Raw genomic sequence first — 24,611 nt, forward strand, 5'->3', positions numbered from 1 at the left:
GATACCACTACATGTCTCTTAGAATGGCCAAAATCTGGAACACTGATAACACCAAATGCTGGTGAGGAACTCTAATTCATTGCTGGTGGGAATGTAAAATGATTCAGCCACTATGGAAGACAGTCTGGAGGGTTTTTACAAAACTAAACATATACTTGCCATATGAGGAGGCTATCATGGTCCTTGGTATCTACCCAAAGGAGTTGAAAATTTATCTCCACACAAAAACCTGCAAATGGATGTTTGTATCAGCTTTATTCTTAATTGCCAAAACTTGGAAGCAAACAATGGGTCCTTCAGACGTTGAATGGATAAACTTTGATACATCCAGTCAATGGAACATTAATCAGGGTGAAAAAGAAATGAGCTATCAAGCCGTGAAAAGACATGGAAGAACTTTAAACGCATATTACTCAGTGAAAGTCACCAATCTGAAAAGGTTACATACTGTATGATTCCAACTATATAGCACATTCTGGAAAAGGCAAAACTATGGAGACAGTGAAAAGATCAGTGTTTGCCCAAGACTGAGGGATGGGGGTAGGGGAGGATGACTAGGTGGAGCACGGAGGATTTTTAGAGCAGTGAACCCATTCCGTACAACCCTACCACGGTGAATACATGTCCCTATGCATTTGTCAAAATGCACGGAATGTACAACACTGAGAGCAAACCCCATGGTAAACTATGGACTTTGGGTGATAGTAATATGCTATGTAACAAATGTACGACTGCGCTGCTAATACTGAGTGGGGAGGGTAGTTGCCTATATGAGACCTCTATGTATTTTCTGATCAGCTTTTGCAATGAACTTAAAATTTCTCTAAAAAAATGAAGTCTCTTAAAAAAAAAAATCCCTCCTATTCAACCTCTCACCCGGATAATCTCTGGCAACAACCGCTGTGTTTACTGTCTCTAAACTTCACTTATACAAAGTTTTTTAAGGTTTGGAGCTTTTATAAATCTATCAAACCTTCACAGATAGTACTTTCTCTGGAAATGAGTGTCTTTGACCTCAGAGCAGTTACAGTAGTTCTTAGTTATCATACCTGCAGCTCACAGGTTTGGGAGTTTGCCTCTGAAAGTACCAATAAAATCTTACTATTTTTAGTGGGGGGCGCAGGGGGGAAGGCAAGTGAAGGAACTAACAGCAAGGCTAAGCCATTTCCGCACCTCCCGGGGTTGGTGTGGGGGGCGGGAAACGGCCGGGCCCACCCGCTACGTCTGGGAGCCTGCGCTCCGGCCGCCCGGAACAGCCCCGGACACACGCCCCGTCCGCACTGCCCACTCTCCGCGCCCACTCCCGCCCGGCCCGGCCCGTCTCCCGGGGACACACGCCCAAACACGGACGAGACTGACTCAGGGCCGAGGCCCGCAGACGACAGTCTTAACCTTCGCATTCTCCCCAATTTCCACACTTGGTCAGAGAGTCCTCTAACTCTCCTCAGGGTACAGGCAGCGCCGCATCCAAGAGACTAACCGGCGTCCCAAGAAGTCCAGTAGCCACGGCCGCGCGGGGTATGACGGGGCGGGGGCGGGGTCCCGCAGGGTATGATGGGCCGGGGGGCGGGGCGCGGCGCAGCCGGGGCGCGCGAGCGGCCCGCGGGAAGCACAGCGGTGCGCGCCCCGGAGCCAGGTCCGGGTGGGCTGTGGTCCGCGCGCCGCCGCGCCGTCCTGTTGGAGGAGGGAGGGGCTGGCGCAGCCATGTTCGTGGCGCGCAGCATCGCGGCGGACCACAAAGATCTCATCCACGATGTGTCTTTCGACTTCCACGGACGGCGGATGGCCACCTGCTCCAGTGACCAGAGCGTCAAGGTGCGCGCGGGGCCGAGCCCGGAAGGAGGCGGGAGGGTGCGCGGCCCGCTGTCCGAGCGGAGGGGCGCGTGGAGAGTGGACTCTTCCCGACTTGAGGCACGCTGCGGACACGAGGTCCGGAGCCCAGGCCGATTGGCGGGCGCCCTCCTAGTTATTGTGGAGTCAACGCCGCCTGGGCCGCCTCCGCGCGGCTGCGGGGGCGTGCGTGCGTCACGGGGGCGTGCGTGCGTCATGGCGGCGTGCGCGCTCCTGTCGCGGGGGAGGCCGAACGCGCGGGGGGCAGGTCGACTCGCCAGGGCCGCCCGGCTGGGCCCCGGGTGCCGTGGCATTGCTCTTCGTTGGTCAGGCTGGGACCCGGGTCGCGGGGGCGCCGGCACAGTGGGTGGGGTGAGCCGGCCCCCGCGCACCGCGGCCCCTCCATCCGGAGCGGGGTCCCGGGACCCCTCCCCGCCGTCCGCCCGCTCCTCACAGAAGTGCCGGGGCGGGGGGAGCCGCACGGCCGGTCTGCTCCGTACGCGACGTCCTCGCGGGCGGATCGGAATCCACTTCCCGGGCTGCAAGTGTTGCGAGGCCCAGGTTTTCTCACCCACCCCTCCGCCCTCCCCGCCGTGGGAGTGTCGCAATAATTAGCGTCCGTTAACCGAGTGGGTTTCCTTATCCGAGTAGAACTCAGCCTCCAAGTCACTAGGACCTAGTGGGTCGTCCAGTACGGAGCTTTTGTCTGTCGTGGTGTTGCAGTGAAAATCTTCGTTAATCCAGCTTTTTATGTTTTCTGGATGATTTCCTTAGGCTCATTACAGTAGAGAAATTAGTGAATATTTTAAAAGTTTTTGAGAGTAATTGGCAAATTAGCTTTTTGCAGGTTTGTACTATGTTACAATACTGCTGGTGAAGAGTATCAGTGTGATAGTTGTCCGTGTCGGGCATTATCATTGCAGTTTTTTTTCTTTAATTATTTTTTATTGTGGTAAGGTACACGTAACAGAATTTATTACCTTAACCATTTTTAAGCGTACAGCTCAGGGGTATTAAGTATGTTCATATCTTTGCCTCCATCTCCAGAACCTTCTCATTTCTTACTGTCCCCGTTAAACATAACTAGCCGGTCCCTCCGGCCCCCGCCCCTGGCAGCCACCCTTGTACTTTCTGTCTCTGAATGTGGCTATTCTAGCGGCCTCATTTAAGTGGGATCTTACAGGATTTGTCTTTTTTGTGACTGGCTGATTTCACTTAGGATAATGTTTTGAAGTTCATACGTGTAGCATATGTCATAATTTCCTTTGTGAAAAAGGGAATGTTTAAACTTAAAAACTTTTTTAAAAGGCTAAAAATATATATTGCATATACCGCATTTTACTTATCACTCATCTGTCAGTGAAGTTGGGTTTCTTCTACATTTTAGTTGTGAATAATGCTGGTATAAATGTGGGTGAACAAATATCTCCTTGAGGCCCTGCTTTCAACTCTTTGGGGTGCAGACCCAGAAGTGGAATTGCTGGATCACATGGCAATTCTATTTTTATTCGAAGTTTTTTGAGGAGCCACCATACTGTTTATCATTACACTTTTTTAACACAGGTTAAAATGTCTTATTGTAATCTGTATTTTTTGTTGGTAGTAATGTTGAATGTTTTGTTTTTGTTTGTTATATATACAATTGATCCTCATTATTTGCAAATATTGTATTTGTGAATTTGCTTATTCTTTAAAATTTATTTGTAACCCCAAAATCAATGCTTATGGTTGTTTGTTGACATGAGCTGGGTAGTAAAAAATGTTATAGAGTTGTCGGATGTGCATTCCCAGCTGAGGTTGGACAGGTGACACTCTGCCTTATGATTCAGGCTTTCATAATGTAAACAAGCATCCTTCTCATTGTCTATTTAGTGTCACATTTTTCACATTTTTGTTCTTCTTTTGGTGATTTCCACTGTCTGAAGTGGTCCCCAAGTGTAGTGCTGCATAGAGTTCCCACAAGCAAGAAGGCTGTGATGTGCCCAATGGAGAAAGTGTGTGTTAGGGAAGCTTCATTCAGACGTGAGTTATGCTACTGTTGGCAGTGAGTTCAGTGTTATTGAATCAATAATGTATACCAAATACGGTGTTTTTAAACATACACACATAAAACAAGGTTATGTATCGATTGGTTGACAAATATATTGTGACCAGATGCTCCTGTGAATCTCACCTATCAATATTTTTCTCAGGAGGAGTGGTTTGGTATTCGCCAATTTACTGCTTACAGTGACATTCTAGGACATAACTAGGACATAATGGCTATAAGTAACCAGACTTGACTGTAACTGATATTGTCTCCATTAACTAGTAGAGCAAAGGTTCCTTGACCCCAGTGCTCAGCACAGTGCCTGATGTATCCAAGTTTCTCAATAAATATTTTGTTGAATGAGTGAATGTTTACTTACTGATTGTTTTCTTTTGTGAATTTATGTTCCCCTCCTTTGCCCTCATAGTGACTAATGTTTATGTTTTTCATATTAATTTGTAGGAATTCTTGGTATAAAATATCTTTTTTCTTACAGGTCTGGGATAAAAGTGAAAGTGGGGATTGGCATTGCACTGCTAGCTGGAAGGTTAGTATTTATTTTTACAGTGATTTGAAAGAATTGAAACATTTACTATTTAGTAGCATTAGTGACTTGCTGTTCAGCTTTGAGAGAATTGTAAAATTTATATCTTTTACTTACATTTTTTTCACTATTAAAGTAACAAATACACTTCAGAATATTTAAGAATAAGAAATTTGAAATTCTGTATCATTCTAACCTAATTATTTTTTGCATCTCAGTATTTCTTACCTTTTTCCTTTATATATTTTTTAATAGTTGTGATGTTTTGTACGTAGTTTTATTTCTTGTATTTTAGAAGTAATAGCTTTACCCAGGTACATTTTTATGTATCTTGAGAATCATCAATTTTAAATGTACAGTTCAACGAGTATTAGTAAATTTACACGGTTATGCAACCATAACCATAATCTAATTTTAGAACACTTCCGTCAACCCTGAAGTTTCCCTTGTGCCTTTTGGGGTCAATCCTCGTTCCCTCGTACTCCCCAAGTAACCACTGAACTATTTGTATAGTTTTACTTTTTCTAGACATTTCATATAAATGGAATTCTACAGTATGTAGTTCTTTGTTTCTGCCTACTTTCCTTAGCATGTTTTTGAGGTTCATTGATGTTGTGGCATGTGTCAGTGGTTCGATCCTTTGTAATGCTGAGTAGTATTCCCTTGTATAGATGAAGCCACATTTTATTTATTCATTCACTATTTGATGGACAATTTGATTGTTTTTAGTTTTTGGCACTTATGAATAATGCTGTTATGAACATGCCATACAAGTCTTTGTGTGGACAAACGTTTTCAATTCTCTTAGATATGTAGGAATAGAATTGCTGGGCTGTGTATGTTTTAACTTTCTTGAAAACTGCCAGACTCTTTTCCAGAGTGCCTGCACCATTTTATATTCCACCATCAATGTATGAGGGTTCCAGTCTGTCTTTTTGATTATAGCCATCTTAGTGGGTGTGAAGTGGTGTCTCACTGGGTTTCAATTTGTATGCCCTTAATGATTAATTATGTTGATAGTGTTTTCATGTGCGTATTTGCCATTCATTTATCTTCTTTGGTGAAGTGTCTATTCAAATCTTTTGTCCTCTCCCCGTTTTTTAAGTCACACAACGTAAAATTAGCCATTTCAAGTAAACAAATAAATGTGAATGCATTTATTACATTCACAATGTTGTACAATTACTACCTCTGTCTAGTTCCAAAACTTATTTTTATCACTCCAAAAGGAGACTCGTATTTCTTGCTTTTTAGTTTAACAGCATGTTTCATAAGTACTTTGGTTTGTTTTTAAACATAACTATAGCAACAAAACAAATATAACAACAAATATACCCTATTTTGTTTAGCTGATGGATATTTAAGTTGTTTCCTTTTTATTGTTATGAACACCTTTGTGCAATCCTTATTCTTTAGTTAGATTGTGCTTTACTGGGAATCTAACATTTAGCAGAATCTCAGTGCCCTAGTGCATCTTTTACTTAATAGCCTGTAAAAATAAGAAAGGTGAAATGAAAAAGACTGGACAGAACAAAGGATAAAAAATAAGGGTGCAGGGGCTTCCCTGGTGGTTGGGAGTCTGCCTGCCGATGCAGGGGACGCGGGTTCGTGCCCCGGTCCGGGAGGGTCCCACGTGCCGCGGAGTGTCTGGGCCCATGAGCCGTGGCCGCTGGGCCGGTGCATCTGGAGCCTGTGCTCCGCGGCGGGAGAGGCCACAATGGTGAGAGGCCCACGTACCGCAAAAAAAATAAAATAAGGGTGCAGGGACTTCCCTGGTGGTCCAGTGGTTAAGACTCTGTGCTTCCACTGCAGGGAGCATGGGTTAATCCCTGGTCGGGGAACAAAGATCCTGCATGCCGCATGGCACGGCCAAAAAAAAAAGGGGGGTGGTGCAAAGTTTACCATTGGATGATGACACTGTTACCATGTAGAAATTATTGGATTATGAAAGTGTTCTGAGATTATTGAGTATAAAAGTGTTAGATTGAAACAGATTTTGTAAGCATCATTGGTGGACTGGTGCTTGTTGTCATACATTATTTTTACTGGAAAGCACAAATGAATTCTGTTGATGTGAAATGCTTTAAGACTTTTCTGCCTTTTTTTTTGTCAACAAAAAGTTGGATAATAGAAATTTGAACTAATTTGACATTTTTCATCTATAAAGATAATGCTATTGAACTTTAAATTATTTCCTCAGAATACAAGGATTTGGACTTCTCTATATTTGTTCTCATTGCCTCTTTTCCTAGAATAGTCCATTGTCTAGCCAGACATCAGAATCATTTAAGCATTTTGTTGCTATGGTTTCTTATACTGTTAGGCTTTTGGAGCATATAATTTTTTTATTTTATTTATTTATTTATTTTGCGGTACGCAGGCCTCTCACTGTTGTGGCCTCTCCCGTTGCGGAGCACAGGCTCCGGGACGCACAGGCTCAGCGGCTATGGCGTACGGGCCCAGCCACTCCGTAGCATGTGGGATCTTCCTGGACCGGGGCACAAACCTGTGTCCCCTGCATCGGCAGGCGGACTTTCAACCACTGCACCACCAGGGAAGCCCTGAAGCATATAATTTTGATTACTATTATTTATCAGGTGGATGTTTCCTATAGAGGAAATTTGCAAGTAAAAAAAAAAACAGTGGACTGATAGAATCTCTGTTTAAAAGCTTTGTTAGGCTAAACTCTGAACCAAGTCTCCAACTATCATTAGCACGGAAAGAGGTCAACTTTATCCAGCTGGATTTTTCTTTATTAGTAAAATGTTAGAAGAATTTGACTCTAGAAGGGCTGCAATCTTAAGTACAGAGTATCTTCTAAACGTTAAAAGTGCTAGAATTGAACTTTTTTTTGGCTGCGCTGCACAGCATGCAGGCTCTTAGGTCCCCGGCCAGGGATCAAACCCATGCCCCCTGAAGTGGAAGAGTGGAGTCCTAACCACTGGACCACCAGGGAATTCCCTAGAATTTAACTTTTTAAATGTTAAATTGAATAGCTTTCTCCTTTTGTTGAAGTAAAAATACCTGTATTCTGTTTCTTCAAGTGACTAAACTCAGCTTTTTTCATTTTTTGCTTTTTTAATTCCTCAGACACATAGTGGATCTGTGTGGCGTGTGACATGGGCCCATCCTGAATTTGGACAGGTTTTGGCTTCCTGTTCTTTTGACCGAACAGCTGCTGTCTGGGAAGAAATAGTAGGAGAATCAAATGATAAACTGCGTGGACAGAGCCATTGGGTGAGACATTTGTTAGTGGTGGGTTGGTGGGTGGGGAACATGAGCACCCGAGGAGCAGTGGTCTTTCCAAGAACACTTCGGGGTGGTAAGATTTTCAGTCCCACCCACCCTGACCTCCAGGGAGGAGAGAGGCGCTGGGGATTGATGTAGTCACCAATGGCCAATGAGGTAGTCATTCACGCCTGTGTAATGATGTCTCCATAAAACCCCTATAGCAGCTGTCCTCAACCTTTTTGGCACCAGGGACCCGTTTCGTGGAAGATGGTTTTTCCACGGGGAGGGCAAAGGGGGATGGTTTCGGGATGATTCAAGCACGTTACATTTGTTGTGCACTTTATTTCTATTACTATTACATTGTAATAATAAAATAATGAAATAATTATACAACTCAGCGTAATGCTGACAGGAGGCGGAGCTCAGGTGGTAATGTGAGCAACGGAGAGCGGTTGTAAATACAGACGAAACTTCACTCCCTTGCCTGCTGCTCACCTCCTGCTGTGCGCCCCGGTTCCTAACAGCCCACAGACCGGGACTGGTCCATGGCCCAGGGGTTGGGGACCCCTTCCCTAGAGGACAGGGTTCGGAGGCTTCTGGACTGGTGAACACCTGGAGATTTGGGGAGAGTGGTGCCTGGAGGGGGCGTGGAAGCTCCACACCTGTCCCCAGCCTTGGGTACCTGTCCCCAGCCTGTGCGTCTCTTCCATGTGACTGTCCCTGAGTTACACCAGTCAGTCAGAAGCACAGATAACAACCTGGGTTTTCGACTGGCATCTGAAGAAGGGTGGTCTTGTGGGACTGAACTCTGAGCTCGTGGAATCTGACGCTATCTCCGGGTAGTTAGTGTCAAAATTGAGTTGAATTCTCCTTGGACACCCTGCTGGTGTCAGAATTATGTGGGGAACAGCCTCTACCCCCCACCCCCACCGGAATTGGAATTGTTACCAGAAACTTTTACTTCTTTAGGGAAATGTCTCTTCAAGTCCTTTGCCCATTTTTTTTTTTGTTGAGTTGTAGGTAGGGGTTCTTTAAGTATTCTGGATATTAATTCCTTAAGAGATATATGATTTCCAAATATTTCCTCCCATTCTGTGATTTGCCTTTTCACTCTCTTGATAGTGTCCGTAGGTGCACAAAATTTTCATGAAGTCCAGTTTATTTTTTTCTTTTGTTTCCTTGTGTTTCTGGTATCATAAATCATAGACAAATTCATTGTAATGGAGACTTTTCCCCAAAGTTTTCTTTTAAGAGTGTTGTAATTTTAGTTCTCATGTTTAGGTCTTTGATTCATATTGAGTTAATGTTTGTACACGGTATAAGGTAAGTATCTAACTTCATTCTTTTACATGTCAATATCCAGTTTTCTAACACCTTTTATTGAAAAGATTGCCTTTTCCCCATTGAATGATTTTGACATCCTTGTTGAAAATCAAGTGACCATATATGGAGAGTTTATTTCTGGACTCTATTCCATTGGTGTCTGTCTATTCTTAGGCCATAACAAATTGTTTTAATTACTGTAGGTTTGTAGCTTGCATACTATTCATATTGTTTGACATTTTTTTTTTCAAATGATGGGAGGGGTTGGCCTCATTGCCTTTGCACCGGGGCCTTCCTCAGGCAAACAGTTGCTTAAGGGCAGGGGAGCAGAGACATTTCTTGAATAGAAAGGATTTTTCTAGCAGTCAGTCTGAGATGGATCAGTTAGCATCCTATAGGTTGGGTTTAGGAGTGGTGGCATAGAAAGGATTTTTCTTCGAACTTAATTATTTGTCTTTAGTTAAATCCACTGTCATTAATACATTTAATATTTCAGCATTCGTGTTATTAATTATTCAGTGGTGTTTTTAGACAAAAGTTTGCAAAGATGCTCTGCTATCTTTGAAGTTTGATATTCTTTTGATATTCAGACACCTTAAGATGTATTTTAGTAACCATAGACAGTAAACTCTTGATTTCTAAATTTTATTGACATTTTCAGTCAAAAATCATCTCATCTAGGTGCCAGACAGTAACTGGTACATGCTATGCTGGGATTCTCTAATTACCAGAATGCCAGCTTCGTACCATTCGCTTGGTCTCTACTACATGCCTTCTTTTAAAAGTGGATGGTAGCGGTCTGAGTAGGACTAACACTTACATTTGATGGAAGAAGTTTCACACCTTCCATTCTGCTGTTAAAGAATCTTAATTCTTTTACTTTGCGGCCTGCTTTGTATGACAAAACTGCTCATATGAAAATTCTAACATTTTCTGGTTTACTGACCTATCTGCTTAAGAAGAGAGTACTTAACCTAATTTAATAAAGTTAGACTTCGTAAGGCCTTCTTTCTTCTGCCATAGAGGGAGTAATTGATTATAGGTCACTGGTTTGTTACTGATTGCTAGCTGTGTATGTGGTACTTTGTTAAGTGCTTTGGAGGAAATTGAGGCCCACACAGGTTTTGAATACCTTATTCAAGGTTATATACCTAGTAAGTGGCAGAGGAGTTCTGTGTGATTTCAGAGCCTGTGTTCCTTCCACTCTGCCATCCTTTTTTTTTGTATTTAATTTATTTATTTTAAGATGTAATTTATTTTTTTTAAATTTTTGGCTGTGTTGGGTCTTTGTTGCTGCGCGAGGGCTTTCTCTAGTTGTGGCGAGCAGGGCTACTCTTCCTTGTGGTGTGCAGGCTTAGTTGCTCCGCGGCATGTGGGATCTTCCCAGACTAGGGATCGAACCCGTATCCCCTGCATTGGCAGGTGTGTTCTTATCCACTGCGCCACCAGGGAAGTCCCTGTATTTAATTTAAATTGTTAATTTTTTTTCAGGTCAAGAGGACAACACTAGTGGACAGCAGAACATCTGTTACCGACGTGAAATTTGCTCCTAAGCATATGGGTCTTATGTTAGCAACCTGCTCAGCAGATGGTATAGTCAGAATCTACGAGGCACCAGACGTCATGAATCTCAGCCAGTGGTCTCTGCAACATGAGATCTCATGCAAGCTAAGCTGTAGTTGTATTTCTTGGAACCCTTCAAGGTATGCTTACACAGCAATCCTCTGGTGATATAAGCCTAGTAATTATTACACTTAGCATCAGATGGTTTATTTTTTTTGAAAATGCTTTTCTTAAGTAGTCTTGTTCATTATTTTTTAAAATGTATATTATGTAGAATAAAAATTCTCCTTTCTCCACCCTGTCATGTGTCTTCTACCCCTATTTCTACTCCACAGAAGAAGCCAACCACTGTAAATATTCTGGTGCGCCTTCTGGACTTTTTCCATGTATATAAAATAAATATTTAATAACAAATATTTAATTTGTGTGTTTATAAACACACAAATATATGCAAATACAGGTATATGCTATCATGTACAAGTGGACACAAAACACACAGACATGTTTAGACATAACATTTTCCTTTCATGCAATTTGCCTTTTTCACTTACAGATACATCATGGGCATTTTCCCATGTGTTAGTATAACTAGTTCTTCCTTACTCCTTTAACTGCTGTATAGAGTATGATTCTAAGACTGTATCATAGTTGATTTTTATTAAACTTTTTAAAATTAAAAGAGTAATGAGTCACCTGATAAAAAAATTCAAATAATCTAGAAGAGTACAAAATGAGAGGTAAAAGTTCCCTTACTCCCTAAAAACAAATGCTGTTAGTAGTTTTGTTTTTAGATTTTAATTCTGGTAGTCACTATTTTATTTTTAAATGATTTATTTATACCTTTGGTTCTTGCTGTGTTATCTTTAGACAGTATTTATACTCATTCTGTGAAAGATGACTTCAGCACATTTACAAAGCTTTCCACTTGTGAAGGTATGACAAGGTATTTTATTTGTGGAAGTGTTAATAGTTGTTTAGTTGTATTGGTAATTATCTTAATTTTAAATATTTATTTCTCTAGTGATTTATCAATTTTTAGACTATATATTGACTCACCTGTCTTTTAAAAAAGGGGAAATCAGCTTTTTTTTGCTTCTACCACACATTCACCCTCCCATTTCCTAATATTTTGTTATATTGCTTATACAGTGACAAGATTTACAATGTTTGTATTTATGTTTTGTAAACTTTTAATAATATTAAGTTATATGTGTTAAGTACACATATAAGTACTTTATCTTTTGACTACAAGTTGATTCTAAATATTAAGTAGCAACCAAATTTATAAGACTAGATTATGTAAATATTCATTACAGACATAAATGTAATCTGTTTCATGAAAACTTTCGTTCACACAGAATAATATGGCATTAACTCCTGATGGGTGCTCTTTTCTCTTTACTGATTCCTTTACTTTTGGGTTATACTTGGCTGTCACAATTTTCGTATCACGAGTTGCCTTTGGATTTTTTGTTTTCATTTTGGTCACATACCTCTTAAAGTAACTTTTTTTCCTATATGGGATGGATGGCAAGCTTTCTGAATTCTGGCATACCCAGAAATGTCTTAATTTTTCTCCATGCTTAATTATAGTTTGACTAGTTTTAGAACTTCGGCCAAGTTCCAAATGTAAGAATTTCAAATTACTATTCTTCAATCTTTTAAACTTTAAGTGGTGAGATGTCTGAGGTCAGTCTGATACTGGATCTTTTGTAGGAAGACTAGTCTTTCTGGAAGATTTTAGGATTTTGCATTACTACTTTGAGTTGCAAGTATATTCTCCGAGTTTGTGGTTTGTCATTTTGACACTATCATGACTTTTGATAGTCTGCAGAAAGTTCTGAATTTTAATATAGCCACACTTAACAGTCTTTCTATATTTGTTATAGTGCTTTTTGTTTTTTTATTTGAAAAATTCCCCACCTTGATGTTGTCAAGTGTATTCTGAAAGGTTTTTGGTTTTGCCTTTCACACTTGGGTCATTAAAACTCCTGGAATTGCTTTGTATGGTTTAAGGTAGTAGAATTCTAAAATTTATATACCAGGATGTTTTTTTTTTGCGGTACACGGGCCTCTCACCGCTGTGGCCTCTCCAGTTGCAGAGCACAGGCTCCAGACGCGCAGGCCCAGCGGCCACGGCCCGTGGGCCCAGCTGTTCCACGGCACGTGGGATCCCCCCAGACCGGGGCATGAACCTGTGCCCCCTGCATCGGCAGGCGGACTCCCAACCACTGCGCCAGCAGGGAAGCTTGGGGGTCATTTTAAACAGTGAAATCATCAACACAAAGAACAAAAATGCAGAAAACATGATGGTAAATAGAGTGCAAAGCAGGCACTGGTTTTTCAGCATAAAGCTGAAACAGGAAGGCCCATGAATGCCCCAAGTATTGGATTTTTGGTTTTGCAAATAAATTTTAGCAAGTAGGTCAGTTTACAAATGTAGAATCTGCATATGATGTGGACTGTAGGCTGTTTTATATTTTCTCAAAGATCTATTTCCTCAAAGAACTGTTTGTATGCCTTGGTCTTTAACTGTCACACTCCTTCTTTTTCTCAAGTGCATGTTAGTCTTTGCTCATGTATTTGTGAACAGGAGACTGTGATGGCTGCTAGAGAGAACTGGTGTTGGTATTTTTCTCCTGTTAGATGCTGTTTTCTTAACAGCTCATTCTCTTACTTAGGGGGTTGGCTGAGTTTTGACTAAGTAGGTGGAGTGGTTTGGCAGGGTTTCCTTGTAGGGCGACCAAGACGGAGCTGGCAGGTGGGCATTACCCCCAAATTGCCAAAGTCAGGAGGTTTTGACTTGGGGGATAGAGCACTTTAATGTATTTTCTTCTTTCTTGTCCCTCTCCCTGCCGGCTTTGCAGTGCTACTTTATTTCAAGTTCATATCTCTCCTCATAAGTTCTAATCATCTCACTAGGATCCTTCTCAGATTTTATTTAGCCTAGAGCAGAGTCAGCTGCCAGCCATGGGGGTCTTCTGATTGCAGATTATTAAATGAATCAATTCATGATTGCCCCATTACTCATTACTATTGGTTGATTGATTGATTCGTTATTTACTTATTGATTAGAGGTTGGAGCTGCTAGAATTTCCTCCTTAATGATAGTTGTTGAGCTCTTTTTCCCTTAGCATTTTAACTGTCTGATCTCCTTTTGCTTCCTGGAATCCTCCAGATTTCATGATTTCTGATGGCACATTCTGATTTCTGCACTGTTACAGTGTTATTTTTTCATCATTTCCATGGAGGCGTAGGAAGGAGATGCAGGTGATCAGTCTCCTGTATTCAGTCAGAGTTGGATGGTTTTGCTCACTGTTTAATTATGAGTCATATTTGGAAAATGGTTTAAATGTGATCATCTTATTTATGGATATACAAATGAGATAATCCTTAATTCAGGTTGTTATCTGGATGTTTCACAATTTAATTTTTAGAATATTTTAAAAATTTATATTTTCAGTAATTTTAGAATATATTACTATAAATGTACTTGTCCTTGATCAAATAAATACATTTGTGGAACATTGAAAAAAGAAATTTTGTGAGATATAGAAATTACTATAATTTACATCCCTTTGAATAGCCAAGAATTATAATAAGTAACTTGTAATTTTATTTTATTACTATAGGACTTTGTAGTTTACCTGGTATTTTTCTTTTTTTTTTTTAATTAAAAAAAATGTTTGTTTATTTGTGGCCGTGTCGGGTCTTAGTTGCAGCACTTGGGCTTCTCTCTAATTGTGGCGTGCAGGCTCCAGAGCACGTGGGCTAGTTGCCCCAAGGCATGTGGGATCTTAGTTCCCCAACCAGGGATCGAACCTGTGTCCCCTGCATTGGAAGGTGGATTCTTAACCACTGGACCGCCAGGGAAGTCCCTACCTGGTTTTTTCCTTACATTAGGTGATGTCGTTATCAGATGCTTTAGTAATAAACACCTAAACGTTTTTTTTTAATTATCGCATTTTGTTTTCAGCTTTATGAAATTGGCAGATCACAATATCAAGATCAAAGGTTAAACAATACCTCTATGTCATGTTCATAGAGGTATTACTTAATCTGGATGGGGGAGGCAAAGGAAATCAATATCTAGGACATTAGACATAGAAATGAAAAAAAAAGATTCAACCTAGAGTCAACGTCAGTGGAGTTCACTCTCTTATTGCTTATCTTTTGCCTTTGTCAAAACGCAGTTGACCACAAATGAGTCTGGAGACTAGAGAATGACAGGCATGCCTTCCTGAGGGTGGTCTTTTTCTACTTTTCCTTCTCCGTCGGGGTGGGGTTCTTTTTGTACGAAGCATGTAAAAATCTTTTTGCCATGAATTTGGTCACCGTAAAATTACTTTTCATTCTATAGTTAATGACCAGATCTTTTAGAAAGAAAAATTCTAACGCCTCTTAAGTGTCTTTAAAAAAAAAATCTATTGACTGCTTGAAGCCTTTTGTTTTGGGAAAAGGACTACTTTCTAAGCCATAAGAAAATGTGGTTAAAAACAAGGTGAAAGCCCAGTGTCCTCAGTCCCCAGGCTGAGAACTCAGGGGTACCCCTCCTGGGTGTGTGGTGCCGGGCGTGGCAGGGGTCTAGTCTGCAGTGACACGCTGACTGGTGGGTTGCATGGCTGCTGAACGCATTTTTAATTCTCTGAACTAAATGTGCATTAACTTTATAATTATGTAAAATATCTTTTACTTTTCCTTTCTAGCTCTCGTGCTCATTCCCCCATGATCGCTGTAGGAAGTGATGACAGCAGCCCAAACGCAATGGCCAAGGTTCAGATTTTCGAATATAATGAAAACACCAGGTCAGTACTGCTTTGGTTAAGTTATTGTTCTGAATTGCATTTAATTTTTTAAAATGTTATTTCTTTATTCATTAACTCAGTTACGCATTATTTGTCACATATTTACTGATTTCCTATGATACGCTAAGTTCTCTGCTCTGGTAATATAAAATTGAGTGGTGTAGAGGAAAAGGTAATTGATCTCCCAGTATGTACCGTCATGAAGGGAAAACAAACAAACAAAAAAAAGGTGAAAAATGGTGATGAATTTTATAAACTGGGAGAATCAGGATGTTCAGAGATTATGCCTAGGGGGAGGGGGCCAGGAAGATTCATTCAAAAGGAGACCCATAGGGCTTCCCTGGTGGCACAGTAGTTGAGAGTCCGCCTGCTGATGCAGGGGACATGGGTTCGTGCCCCGGTCCGGGAGGATCCCACATGCCGTGGAGCGGCTGAGCCCATGAACCATGGCCGCCGAGCCTGCGTGTCTGGAGCCTGTGCTCCGCAACAGGAGAGGCCACAACAGTGAGAGGCCCGCGTATCGCAAAAAAAAAAAAAAAAAAAAAAAAATGGAGACCCATAGAATGAGTAGAAATTAGCCAGACAAAGAGGGCAAAACATTCCAGATGGAGAAAACTGCATGTGTTGAGAGAGAGCCAATATATTTTCGCTGTGTTTGGAACATAATAGGTAAAAGGGAGTGTGATGAGAAATCTGGAAGGCTTATACCTGCAAGACCTACTGTTCAACGTTTAATTTTTATCTTAAGGGTAATGTGAAGCCATTGAAAGACTTCTCAGTTGGAGAATAACAGGATCAGATGGTAGTTTAACACTCCCGAGGTGTGGAAATAGACTTTGTTGTAGCTTCCTTTATCATCACTTAAAAAACTCAATTCTTGCTGTTGTCAGCTTAACTTTTTTCTTTACACTCAAATTTTAGGGAATTCAGGTACCCTTTTTCTTAAAAAAGATGTTAATGGCTAACAAATCAAGATCTCATTCTAATTAAGTTTTAGTTACTCTGTTTTAAGCTAAACTTAAAAAAAAAATTAAAGGAAGAAACCTGGGAGGTTATATTACATTCCTAGGGCTGTCAAAGCAAATTACTACAAACTGGTGGCTTAAAAGAGATGTTTCTTTTCAGAGTTCTGGAGGCCAGAAATCTGAAATCAACGTGTTGTCAGGGCTGTGCTGCTTTCAGACTCTTTCCTTGTCTCTTCCAGCTTCTGGAGGCTCCAGGAGTTCCGTGGCTGAGCTGCATCACTCCAATCTCTGCCTGTGTCTTCACATGGCTTCTTCTCTAATGTCTGTTTCTCTCTCATCCTGAGATCCTTAATTGTATCTGCAAAGGCCCTTTCCGATAGGTCACATTCACAGTTTCTGGGGATTGGGGCTGGACATATTATATATTGCAGAGATAAACGCTACTTCATTGTGAGCAAGATGGAGAAAATGGAGATACCTAGACATGTGGATTTTTAAAATTTTCATTTCTGATAATTCTAACGTAAATTGTTTTTTCATTTAGGAAATATGCAAAAGCTGAAACCCTCCTGACAGTCACGGATCCTGTCCACGATATTGCCTTTGCTCCAAACTTGGGACGGTCTTTCCACATTCTTGCCATAGCAACCAAAGACGTGAGAATTTTTACATTAAAGCCTGTGAGGTGAGTTTTTGAAACAATTACTAATTTGAAAGTTCTCTTACCTCTTGCTTATTTTCATTTGTGGAGGAGAGTGTAGAGGCAACAGTGATCTGAAGAATGGATTCTTTTTTTTTGGCGGTTCGCGGGCCTCTCACTGCTGTGGCCTCTCCCGTTGCGGAGCACAGGCTCCAGACGCGCAGGCTCAGCGGCCATGGCTCACGGGCCCAGCCGCTCCGCGGTATGTGGGATCTTCCCGGACCGGGGCACGAACCCATGTTCCCTGCATCGGCAGGCGGACTCTGAACCACTGCGCCACCAGGGAAGCCCAAGAGAGGAGATTTATGTTTTCTTAGTTGTGTTTTATTTAGGCAGATACTAAAATGAATTGGATCCTCTGAATATAATTGCACTCTATAAATGTTTGAAGGAATGAGAGGTGGCAGTCTACTTAGGGAAAATTAAATTAGAACTGAGACATTCTTGTGAATAATCTATTTAGCTTTAACTTTGGAATTGTGAGTTTCTGTTCTTTTTCTTTTCTTTTTTCCTTCTTCTCTCCTCCTATTCTTCCCTTCCTACTACTTTTTCTTTTGAAATTAATCATTGTCATCTCTTTTATTCCTCAACTTTTTGGGGGGAATAAAATCCTCTTTAGTCACTTAATATCTTTTATGTGGTAGGATCATGCCAGGTACTGGGGAATCAAGTGAAAGTGACATGGCCCATCTCTCAGTAAGCTATGGAGGTTGGGGGGCAGGTATGGATATGACATTGATATGGCGTGTATGTGAGACCATTTGTATTTTTTAATTTAGAACGGTGAGTGTGTGTGTGTGTGTGTGTGTGTGTGTACACTCAGAATTCCTCAGGAAAATTTTTTTATTAACAGGAAAGAACTTACTTCCTCTGGTGGGCCAACAAAATTTGAAATCCATATAGTGGCTCAGTTTGATAATCATAATTCTCAGGTCTGGCGAGTGAGTTGGAATATAACAGGGACAGTGCTGGCATCTTCAGGAGATGATGGCTGTGTCAGGTTGTGGAAAGGTAAGATTTCATTGGAGGAATTGTTGCTTTATGATGCTACTTTAGAATTTTCACTTAGAAATGTAAACTCTGAAGTATTTTGAAAAAAATTATCTTTCTACAGTTACTTTTAAATTAATGTCTCATATTGTGTTGAATCTTTATTATTCTACCTAGTTCATAGCAGTAATTGACTAATTGAATTGTCTACGTTTCCATGTGGAACAAAGTAAAACTAACTGTAACAGAATATACACTACCTCCAAAGATACCATTTGCTATGTGTGTAACTTGTGGGACTTCTCTACAAACCCAGGATATAGTCATCTCTTATTTGATTAAACAATTGCTTTAGCCAACAAGCCCTTAAGAGAAGAAAACTCCAGTATCTTCCCCACTTCTTCTCTACAGCTCCCAAAAGTTAGAGAATCTTGAGGCCACTGATTCTAAAAGTTTCTTACAAATGCCAAGCAGAGGAAGTGGTCTGGACGGTCGACACAGACTGTGGGTGCTGTGGCGTGGTCTGCACTTCTCCACGGATGTTTATCCACTGGCTCTGTGTACCACTCTAGTCGGTGGCGTCCCATCTTTAGGATTCGAAGTTACAGCTTCGTTCATTTCCCCTGAGGAGTTACTGTTCCCAAACTGCAGTTTGGCTGAGTCTCCTGTGGTCAGCTTTAGGCTGTGGTAGAACCAGCCCAGGTGTCCCTTTCCTCAGGGTCTTTGCTGCCCTGTCCTACCTAACTTGGATTTCCTGAGCTCAGTGTCTGCAGTGACCAGTTTTGCATCCAAACAATTAGGCCAAGTTGGATAAGCCACTCAAACCCCAGAGGTTCTGTTACCTACATCCATGAGGACTTGACTTGTACTCGCTGAACTGAGAAGGTGACTCCGTTACCCACACATCAGAACTGAAATTCATTATAATGAAGACAGAATTTTATTTTGATATTAACTTAATGTAATAATGTGGTAGCTTAGAGAATTGTCTCTGTTAATATTTATCTAGTAAGGAAAGGAAATGGGTGGTGAGAGCTTTGTTTTTAAATTAGTATTTCTTTAAAAACTTCAAAAAATAATTGTTAAAATTGAGATATATGTGTTTCATTTAAAAAAATGTCTTTACCATTTATCCTGAGAGATATGTAGCCTGTAGGTCTCTTTTATTTCTTTAATTGTAGATTTGTGCCCTGGAACATAGGTATTAGTCATGTTAATGAGTTTGACCATTTTCCTTTCAGCTAATTATATGGACAACTGGAAGTGTACTGGTATTCTGAAAGGTAATGGGAGCCCTGTCAATGGGAGCTCTCAGCAGGGAAACTCAAATCCTTCTCTAGGTTCAAATATACCAAATCTTCAGAATTCATTAAATGGATCTTCTGCTGGCAGGTAGGCTGTTTTGTGAGAAAACTAGAAATTATCTTCTTTTTAAATCATTCTGGTAGCCATACTGAAGGTGTGTTATTTCATGGATTTTAAGATTGAATCAAGAAATTCACACGTAACTGTGGCACTAGAAGAGAAGGAGGCACTTTGGTAGCTCTGTATTTGGCTTATTACTTGGTCATAATATTTACAGGTAGGTTCTGAGGCCGTTAAACAAACTCAATTATATGCTGAAATTTAGTGGTCTTCCAGAAACATATATAACTTTGAAGTAATGAGATGAAGAGGAAGTTTGGGACAGTACTGAGGATCGTAGTCCCAGATGAGCATTAGTGTTGCTAGTGCTGGTAGGGTGGCCTTTGAGTCAGGTTAAGCTGAAATTTTAAATAAAACACACAAACTAAAGCTTTGTAAAAGTGAGTAAATTAAATGTTTTTTGTGTGTGTGTTTAAAATTTTCATGGAGATTGTAAGAGGATATGGTAAATTCTGAGTTCTTGATTTTTAGAATTTTTAGTATATTTTAGATTCTCAAAGAATGTTTAATGTTATCTAAAGAGTTGTCCTTTTGTTTTCATATTCAAATTTCAATTTGTAAGGTAAAATTATTTTAATATGCCTTTGTGAATAATTTGGAATACTATTTAGGAAACTTCAAAGCATAGCCTTAACAAACTGTCACGTGGTTGTCCTGTTGTCAACTTAAATGAAAGAAGAGAATTGTATTTTAAATTTCCTCAACTATTTTTTTTTTTTTGCGATATGCGGGCCTCTCACTGTGGTGGCCTTTCCCGTTGCGGAGCACAGGCTCCGGACGCACAGGCTCAGCGGCCATGGCTCACGGGCCCAGCTGCTCCGCGGCATGTGGGATCTTCCCGGACCGGGGCATGAACCCGTGTCCCCTGCATCAGCAGGCGGACTCTCAACCACTGCGCCACCAGGGAAGCCCTCCTTAACTATTTTTGTATTGTTATATTTTTATAAAGGAGTCCTGCTTTTTGATTTTTAAGTATTTGCATGAAAACAACTTCAGGTCACCATAGAAGATATCAGATTATAAAGATTATTCCATGAAGCAAAGATACTAGTGTTAATTTTTTTTAAAAAAATCTGGTTTTTGGTTGCTGCCTGTACTGCACACTTTCTTTTGTAAAGAGCTTTGAAGTTTTGATGTGTTCTTATTGTGCCAATAACCATGTGTGTTAGATCTGTGATGCATTTTCCCTTCTCCATTTGTATTATGTCCTTTAACAGAAAGCACAGCTGAGTACCAGCTAACTGGAGTAACTTTGCTGTTTTGCTGCTTGTTGCATGCACACAGGAATGGGAAGCAAGCTCCTTTTCCCCTTCCCCAGCGCCGTTTGACCTCTCCCAAGATACACCAACAGCCTGCTTACTACTAAACGCAGTCCAAAAGGCCTTTAAAAATACAGTGTATATCATTTTTTTTGTGCTAGCCAGTTTATCGACATTATTTGAAACTTTTGAAATATAAATGGAGAGGCTTTTTGTTGAGACATTGTCACCAAAACAATTTTTTGAAATGTTTCTGAAATGAACATGGGTTTTAAAATTAAAGGATTGTTACCATCCTCATTGCTAGTTGGGAGGAGGGAAAATATCACTCTATTCCATCTGGAGACTATATATAGACTTATGTCTTTTATTTTCTAAAACAGTAAGCTAAAATGAATTTTTATAATTTTAATTTGAAGATTGAATATTTTTCATAAAGATTGTTTTGAGTGCTAATTTGTTTACCTTTTGTAGAATTGGTTTATACATGATATTATTCAGTACAACTCTGTTATTTCTTTGTAATGTTTAAAAAGTATTAGTGAAGGAGTGAGAGAAGTAGTAGTGAAAGTAACTTGACTGTACAGTTTGTAGCCGAACAACATTTGGTATTGCTTCATTTATAATTTAGAAGTAAAATGAAAACATCTTTGTAAGTTTTCAGTTCATATTCACTAAAGAGATAAATGTTTCTAATATGTGCTTGTATATTTTTATGGTGTGATTTCATGGCTTAAGGTTTCCTTCAAGTCAAAATTTGGAAACATAGTATAAGAAGCAGATAAAACTCTGCTAAAATTGTGCATGCATGTTAACCTCCACATTCCATGTCCCAGGATTTTCTTAATTTTGTTGGCTGCTTCATTTAGTTCATATCCTCTGATAACAAAGCTATAAATCTTTTTTTGAGAAAATGCTAAAGTATTACGGGTAAGTTTTAAAATGGCAGAAGAATAACAATAGGACATATTTTTGAGCCCTTTTACTTATCAAAATTTTGTACTAGTCTTTTTGCAGAAAAACATCTAAGTACATTCAAAGATTGTGTTTCTTCAAAAGTATGTTGCAATAGCTGGCCATACTATGTGAAAGTCTATCTGAATTGGTCCTCAGTATCATGTATGCACTAAAAAATGTGCTGCTGCTACAAGTGAAGTGTTGCTTAAAGAAAAAGCTTACTTGATTTGTAAATTACAGGAGAGCATCAATATGTTTCTGAGAGACTAGAAAATGTTTTAAATTATAAAATTAATGTCTTTTTTGTAACATTCATACTGATAATTTTTTTTAACATTTTAAGTTTAACAGATTGTATTTCTTTTTTCAAGTTTCTATACTTGCTTAAATGAGCCTGATTTGAGTAAGGGTCTTGATTTTGCTATTATGTTCCGTTAGTTTTGGCATGAATATAGTAAAGCTTTTTTTTCTAGCATGTGTTTTTTCCTCTTTGGTTCTCTTTGTATTTACTATTTTTCTCTTTTTCTTCTGTTTTTTCTTTTTTTTTTTTCTGTTGTTTTTGTTTTGTTTTGGTGTTTTGTTCCTGTCTTCATTGTTTCAGGTATTTCTTTCCCCCTCTGGATTCCCCACGGGCTGGATCGAGATGGTCCAGTTATGCCCAGCTCCTTCCTCCTCCTCCTCCTCCTCCTCCTCTGATAGAGCACTCTTGCGATGCTGACACTGCCAGCCTCCAGTATCCTCACCCTCGCAGACGATCTCTCTCTCGGCCTCTTAATCCCTTACCTGAGAATGAAGGGGTTTAAAAAACACTGATTTAACACTTAAAGGCCTTATTCAAGTGCTTGTAAATGCTTTCATTCCTGGCTTTTTGTTTTTCTTCATTTTCTTTCAGAAGATTTTTCTAATTTAGGGTCTGTCTTGCATGTATTACAACCAGAACATGGTGTTTGGAACCTAAATGTGTTTGTGCTTCTGCATCAAAGGAATATTTGCTTCATTGGTTGATAACCTTTGATGAAATATGAGATGTGTACACATAACATTAACTGTGAGAGTTACACACAATAGCTGACTTCAAAGTGCCTGTTCTGTACATTTTATTTTGAACTGTTATGGCGTTAAGTTTCTTATGGTTTGTCATACTGGTTAATGTGAAAGCATATCGTTATAGAGTTAACTTTGCCTTTGAGACATGATAAAAAATGTTTTTGATTTTTACAGGCTAATGTTGCAACTGACTAGTTTGTAAAATAAATCATTCCTGTGTATAAAGCAGCAAAACATATTATGGACTGTTTGGTCTTTTTTTTTTTTTCTTTTAAAGGAAACTGCCTTTCACTACTTGGAATTATTGTTTAAAGCTTTTGTAATTATTCTCCAAGTAGATTATTTAATAAAATATATTTTTAAAGATATGAATCTGTTGCCATATAAAAATAGAATGTAGTTTATTTGATGGTTGGTAAAGCTTATTTATATCTCCTTAAAATATCATATTGCTAAAAAAAGATCCAAACAATCAGAAATTAGGGGATGATCATGGCATTTATTTAGAAGGTAGAAAGTTAGTATGCAGACTAACATCTAGAATCAACAAATGTCTACTTGACATTTGAACTGCTATTTGAACAGCGTTTCGTGTGTCTATCAGCTGATCACACAGATGGTATAGTCGTTATAAATATATATTATAACTTATAATCTAATTTTCAAAGACACTCTCCTATCAATAGACACTTTCCTGTCAAACCCCTAGAGCTTCTTAACATGCAAAGGATAAAGAGCTTATAAAGTATATTGTATTTTAATTTAAGGCAAGGTCTTCCTTCTGTTAAAGGACTTGTTTTAGACCGGTAGACTAGTCGAGTTTCAAAGCAAGAGGTCTCACTTTAAGTCTGGATCTAGCTCAGAATTAAGAATTCAGGTCTTTTAGATTTCAATCATTATCAAGGTACGTGGGGTAGGATGGGGTAATGAATTGAGACAGGCCCTCCCATTTAGTGAACATTGGGCATCTTCTATATGCAAGATACTGTGCTAAACACTTTGGGATATGTAAAAAAAAAAACAGAAAGGTAGTCGGCACACATTCATTCTAGTGGGAGAAGGCATTTACAGAATTTACAAAGGGTAGTGAGGATTCAGCTTCATAAAAAAGGTTGAACGGTACAGGAGGCATTAAAGAAAGTGATTTATATGTCAGCAGGATTTGGAAGGGATGTGGGATTGTGACATGTTGGAGTACTTAAAGTGGAAGAGGGCGGAGTCCAGGGTGATGGCCCAAATGTAGAAGAGAACAGGGCGTGTGCAGGCAGAGGGTTAAGTTTTAGTCCAATGAAAGAACAAGGTTCATTTGGGGAGCTAGTGGGAGATTAACCTGGACGCATACCTTGTGGTCACACTGTAGAAGGTGCTGGATATTGGAGGTTGAGGTGTTACCACTCAGAGCAGTTGGTAAAGGGAAGCCATGTGAGACGTCCGCCTTTCCTAACTGGACGGGTGTCTCTTCTAATTCCCCGGAAGGTACCCTTGGCCATGGGGCCACTTCAAGCTCTTCCTGGAATTGGAGATTTGGAATTCACTACTTCTTCCTTTTCAGTTGGTCAGATAATAGCTAATGTTGCTGAGTGCCTCCACGTGCCAGTGCTCTTCTAGATGCAAGTTAACTGACTTCATCCTCACAGGAAACTCTGAGGCAAGTGCTCTGATTATCCCCGTTTTACAGATGAGGACACCTGCAGGTTTAAGCTCTTTGTGCGAGGCTGCACAGTTAGGAAGTGAGAGCATTGAGATTTGGGCAGTCTGGCATCTCAGTGAAGGCTCTTTTCCTGCAAATACTTTGGAGTGTAGATCCCTGTCACTGTCAGGTTGCTGGGTGCCATGGGGAGACCTCCAGTCACTCGATCTTTATGAAGGAAGGACAGTGAGTTGGGTTCAAGGGATTCAGGGTGAGTGACAGTCTGGAACAGTGGACACATTCCAGCAGTTCA

At 40.1% G+C, this 24,611-nt stretch overlaps 1 protein-coding gene across 2 annotated transcripts; it reads left to right on the forward strand.

Annotated features, from left to right (window-relative positions):
- SEH1L (SEH1 like nucleoporin) lies at window positions 1-23,023 on the forward strand. Of its 2 annotated transcripts, none has more exons than XM_079943301.1 (9): window positions 1-1,815; window positions 4,356-4,406; window positions 7,494-7,640; window positions 10,449-10,660; window positions 15,227-15,325; window positions 16,835-16,975; window positions 17,844-18,001; window positions 19,222-19,372; window positions 22,223-23,023. In XM_079943301.1, exons 1-9 carry the CDS (start codon window positions 1,552-1,554, stop codon window positions 22,422-22,424), a joined length of 1,425 nt encoding a protein of 474 aa, XP_079799427.1. In that variant the 5' UTR covers window positions 1-1,551; the 3' UTR covers window positions 22,425-23,023. The 2 variants fall into 2 exon arrangements, with proteins under 2 accessions (XP_079799427.1, XP_079799426.1); XM_079943300.1 differs by having other exon boundaries at window positions 8-1,815; window positions 20,623-22,234.
- The last annotated feature ends 1,588 nt before the right edge of the window (window positions 23,024-24,611 follow it).

The sequence above is a fragment of the Stenella coeruleoalba genome, assembly GCF_951394435.1.
Source record: "Stenella coeruleoalba genome assembly, chromosome: 14".
Lineage (NCBI taxonomy): Eukaryota > Metazoa > Chordata > Mammalia > Artiodactyla > Delphinidae > Stenella > Stenella coeruleoalba.

Excerpts from the sequence above, each read along its gene's own strand:
- SEH1L (XM_079943301.1), top strand. The coding sequence starts at position 1,552 with ATGATGGGCCGGGGGGCGGGGCGCGGCGCAGCCGGGGCGCGCGAGCGG. Across the intron at positions 1,816-4,355 it reads CCAGTGACCAGAGCGTCAAG|GTCTGGGATAAAAGTGAAAG; the intron begins GTGCGCGCGGGG and ends TTTTTCTTACAG. Across the intron at positions 19,373-22,222 it reads AATGGATCTTCTGCTGGCAG|GTATTTCTTTCCCCCTCTGG; the intron begins GTAGGCTGTTTT and ends TCATTGTTTCAG.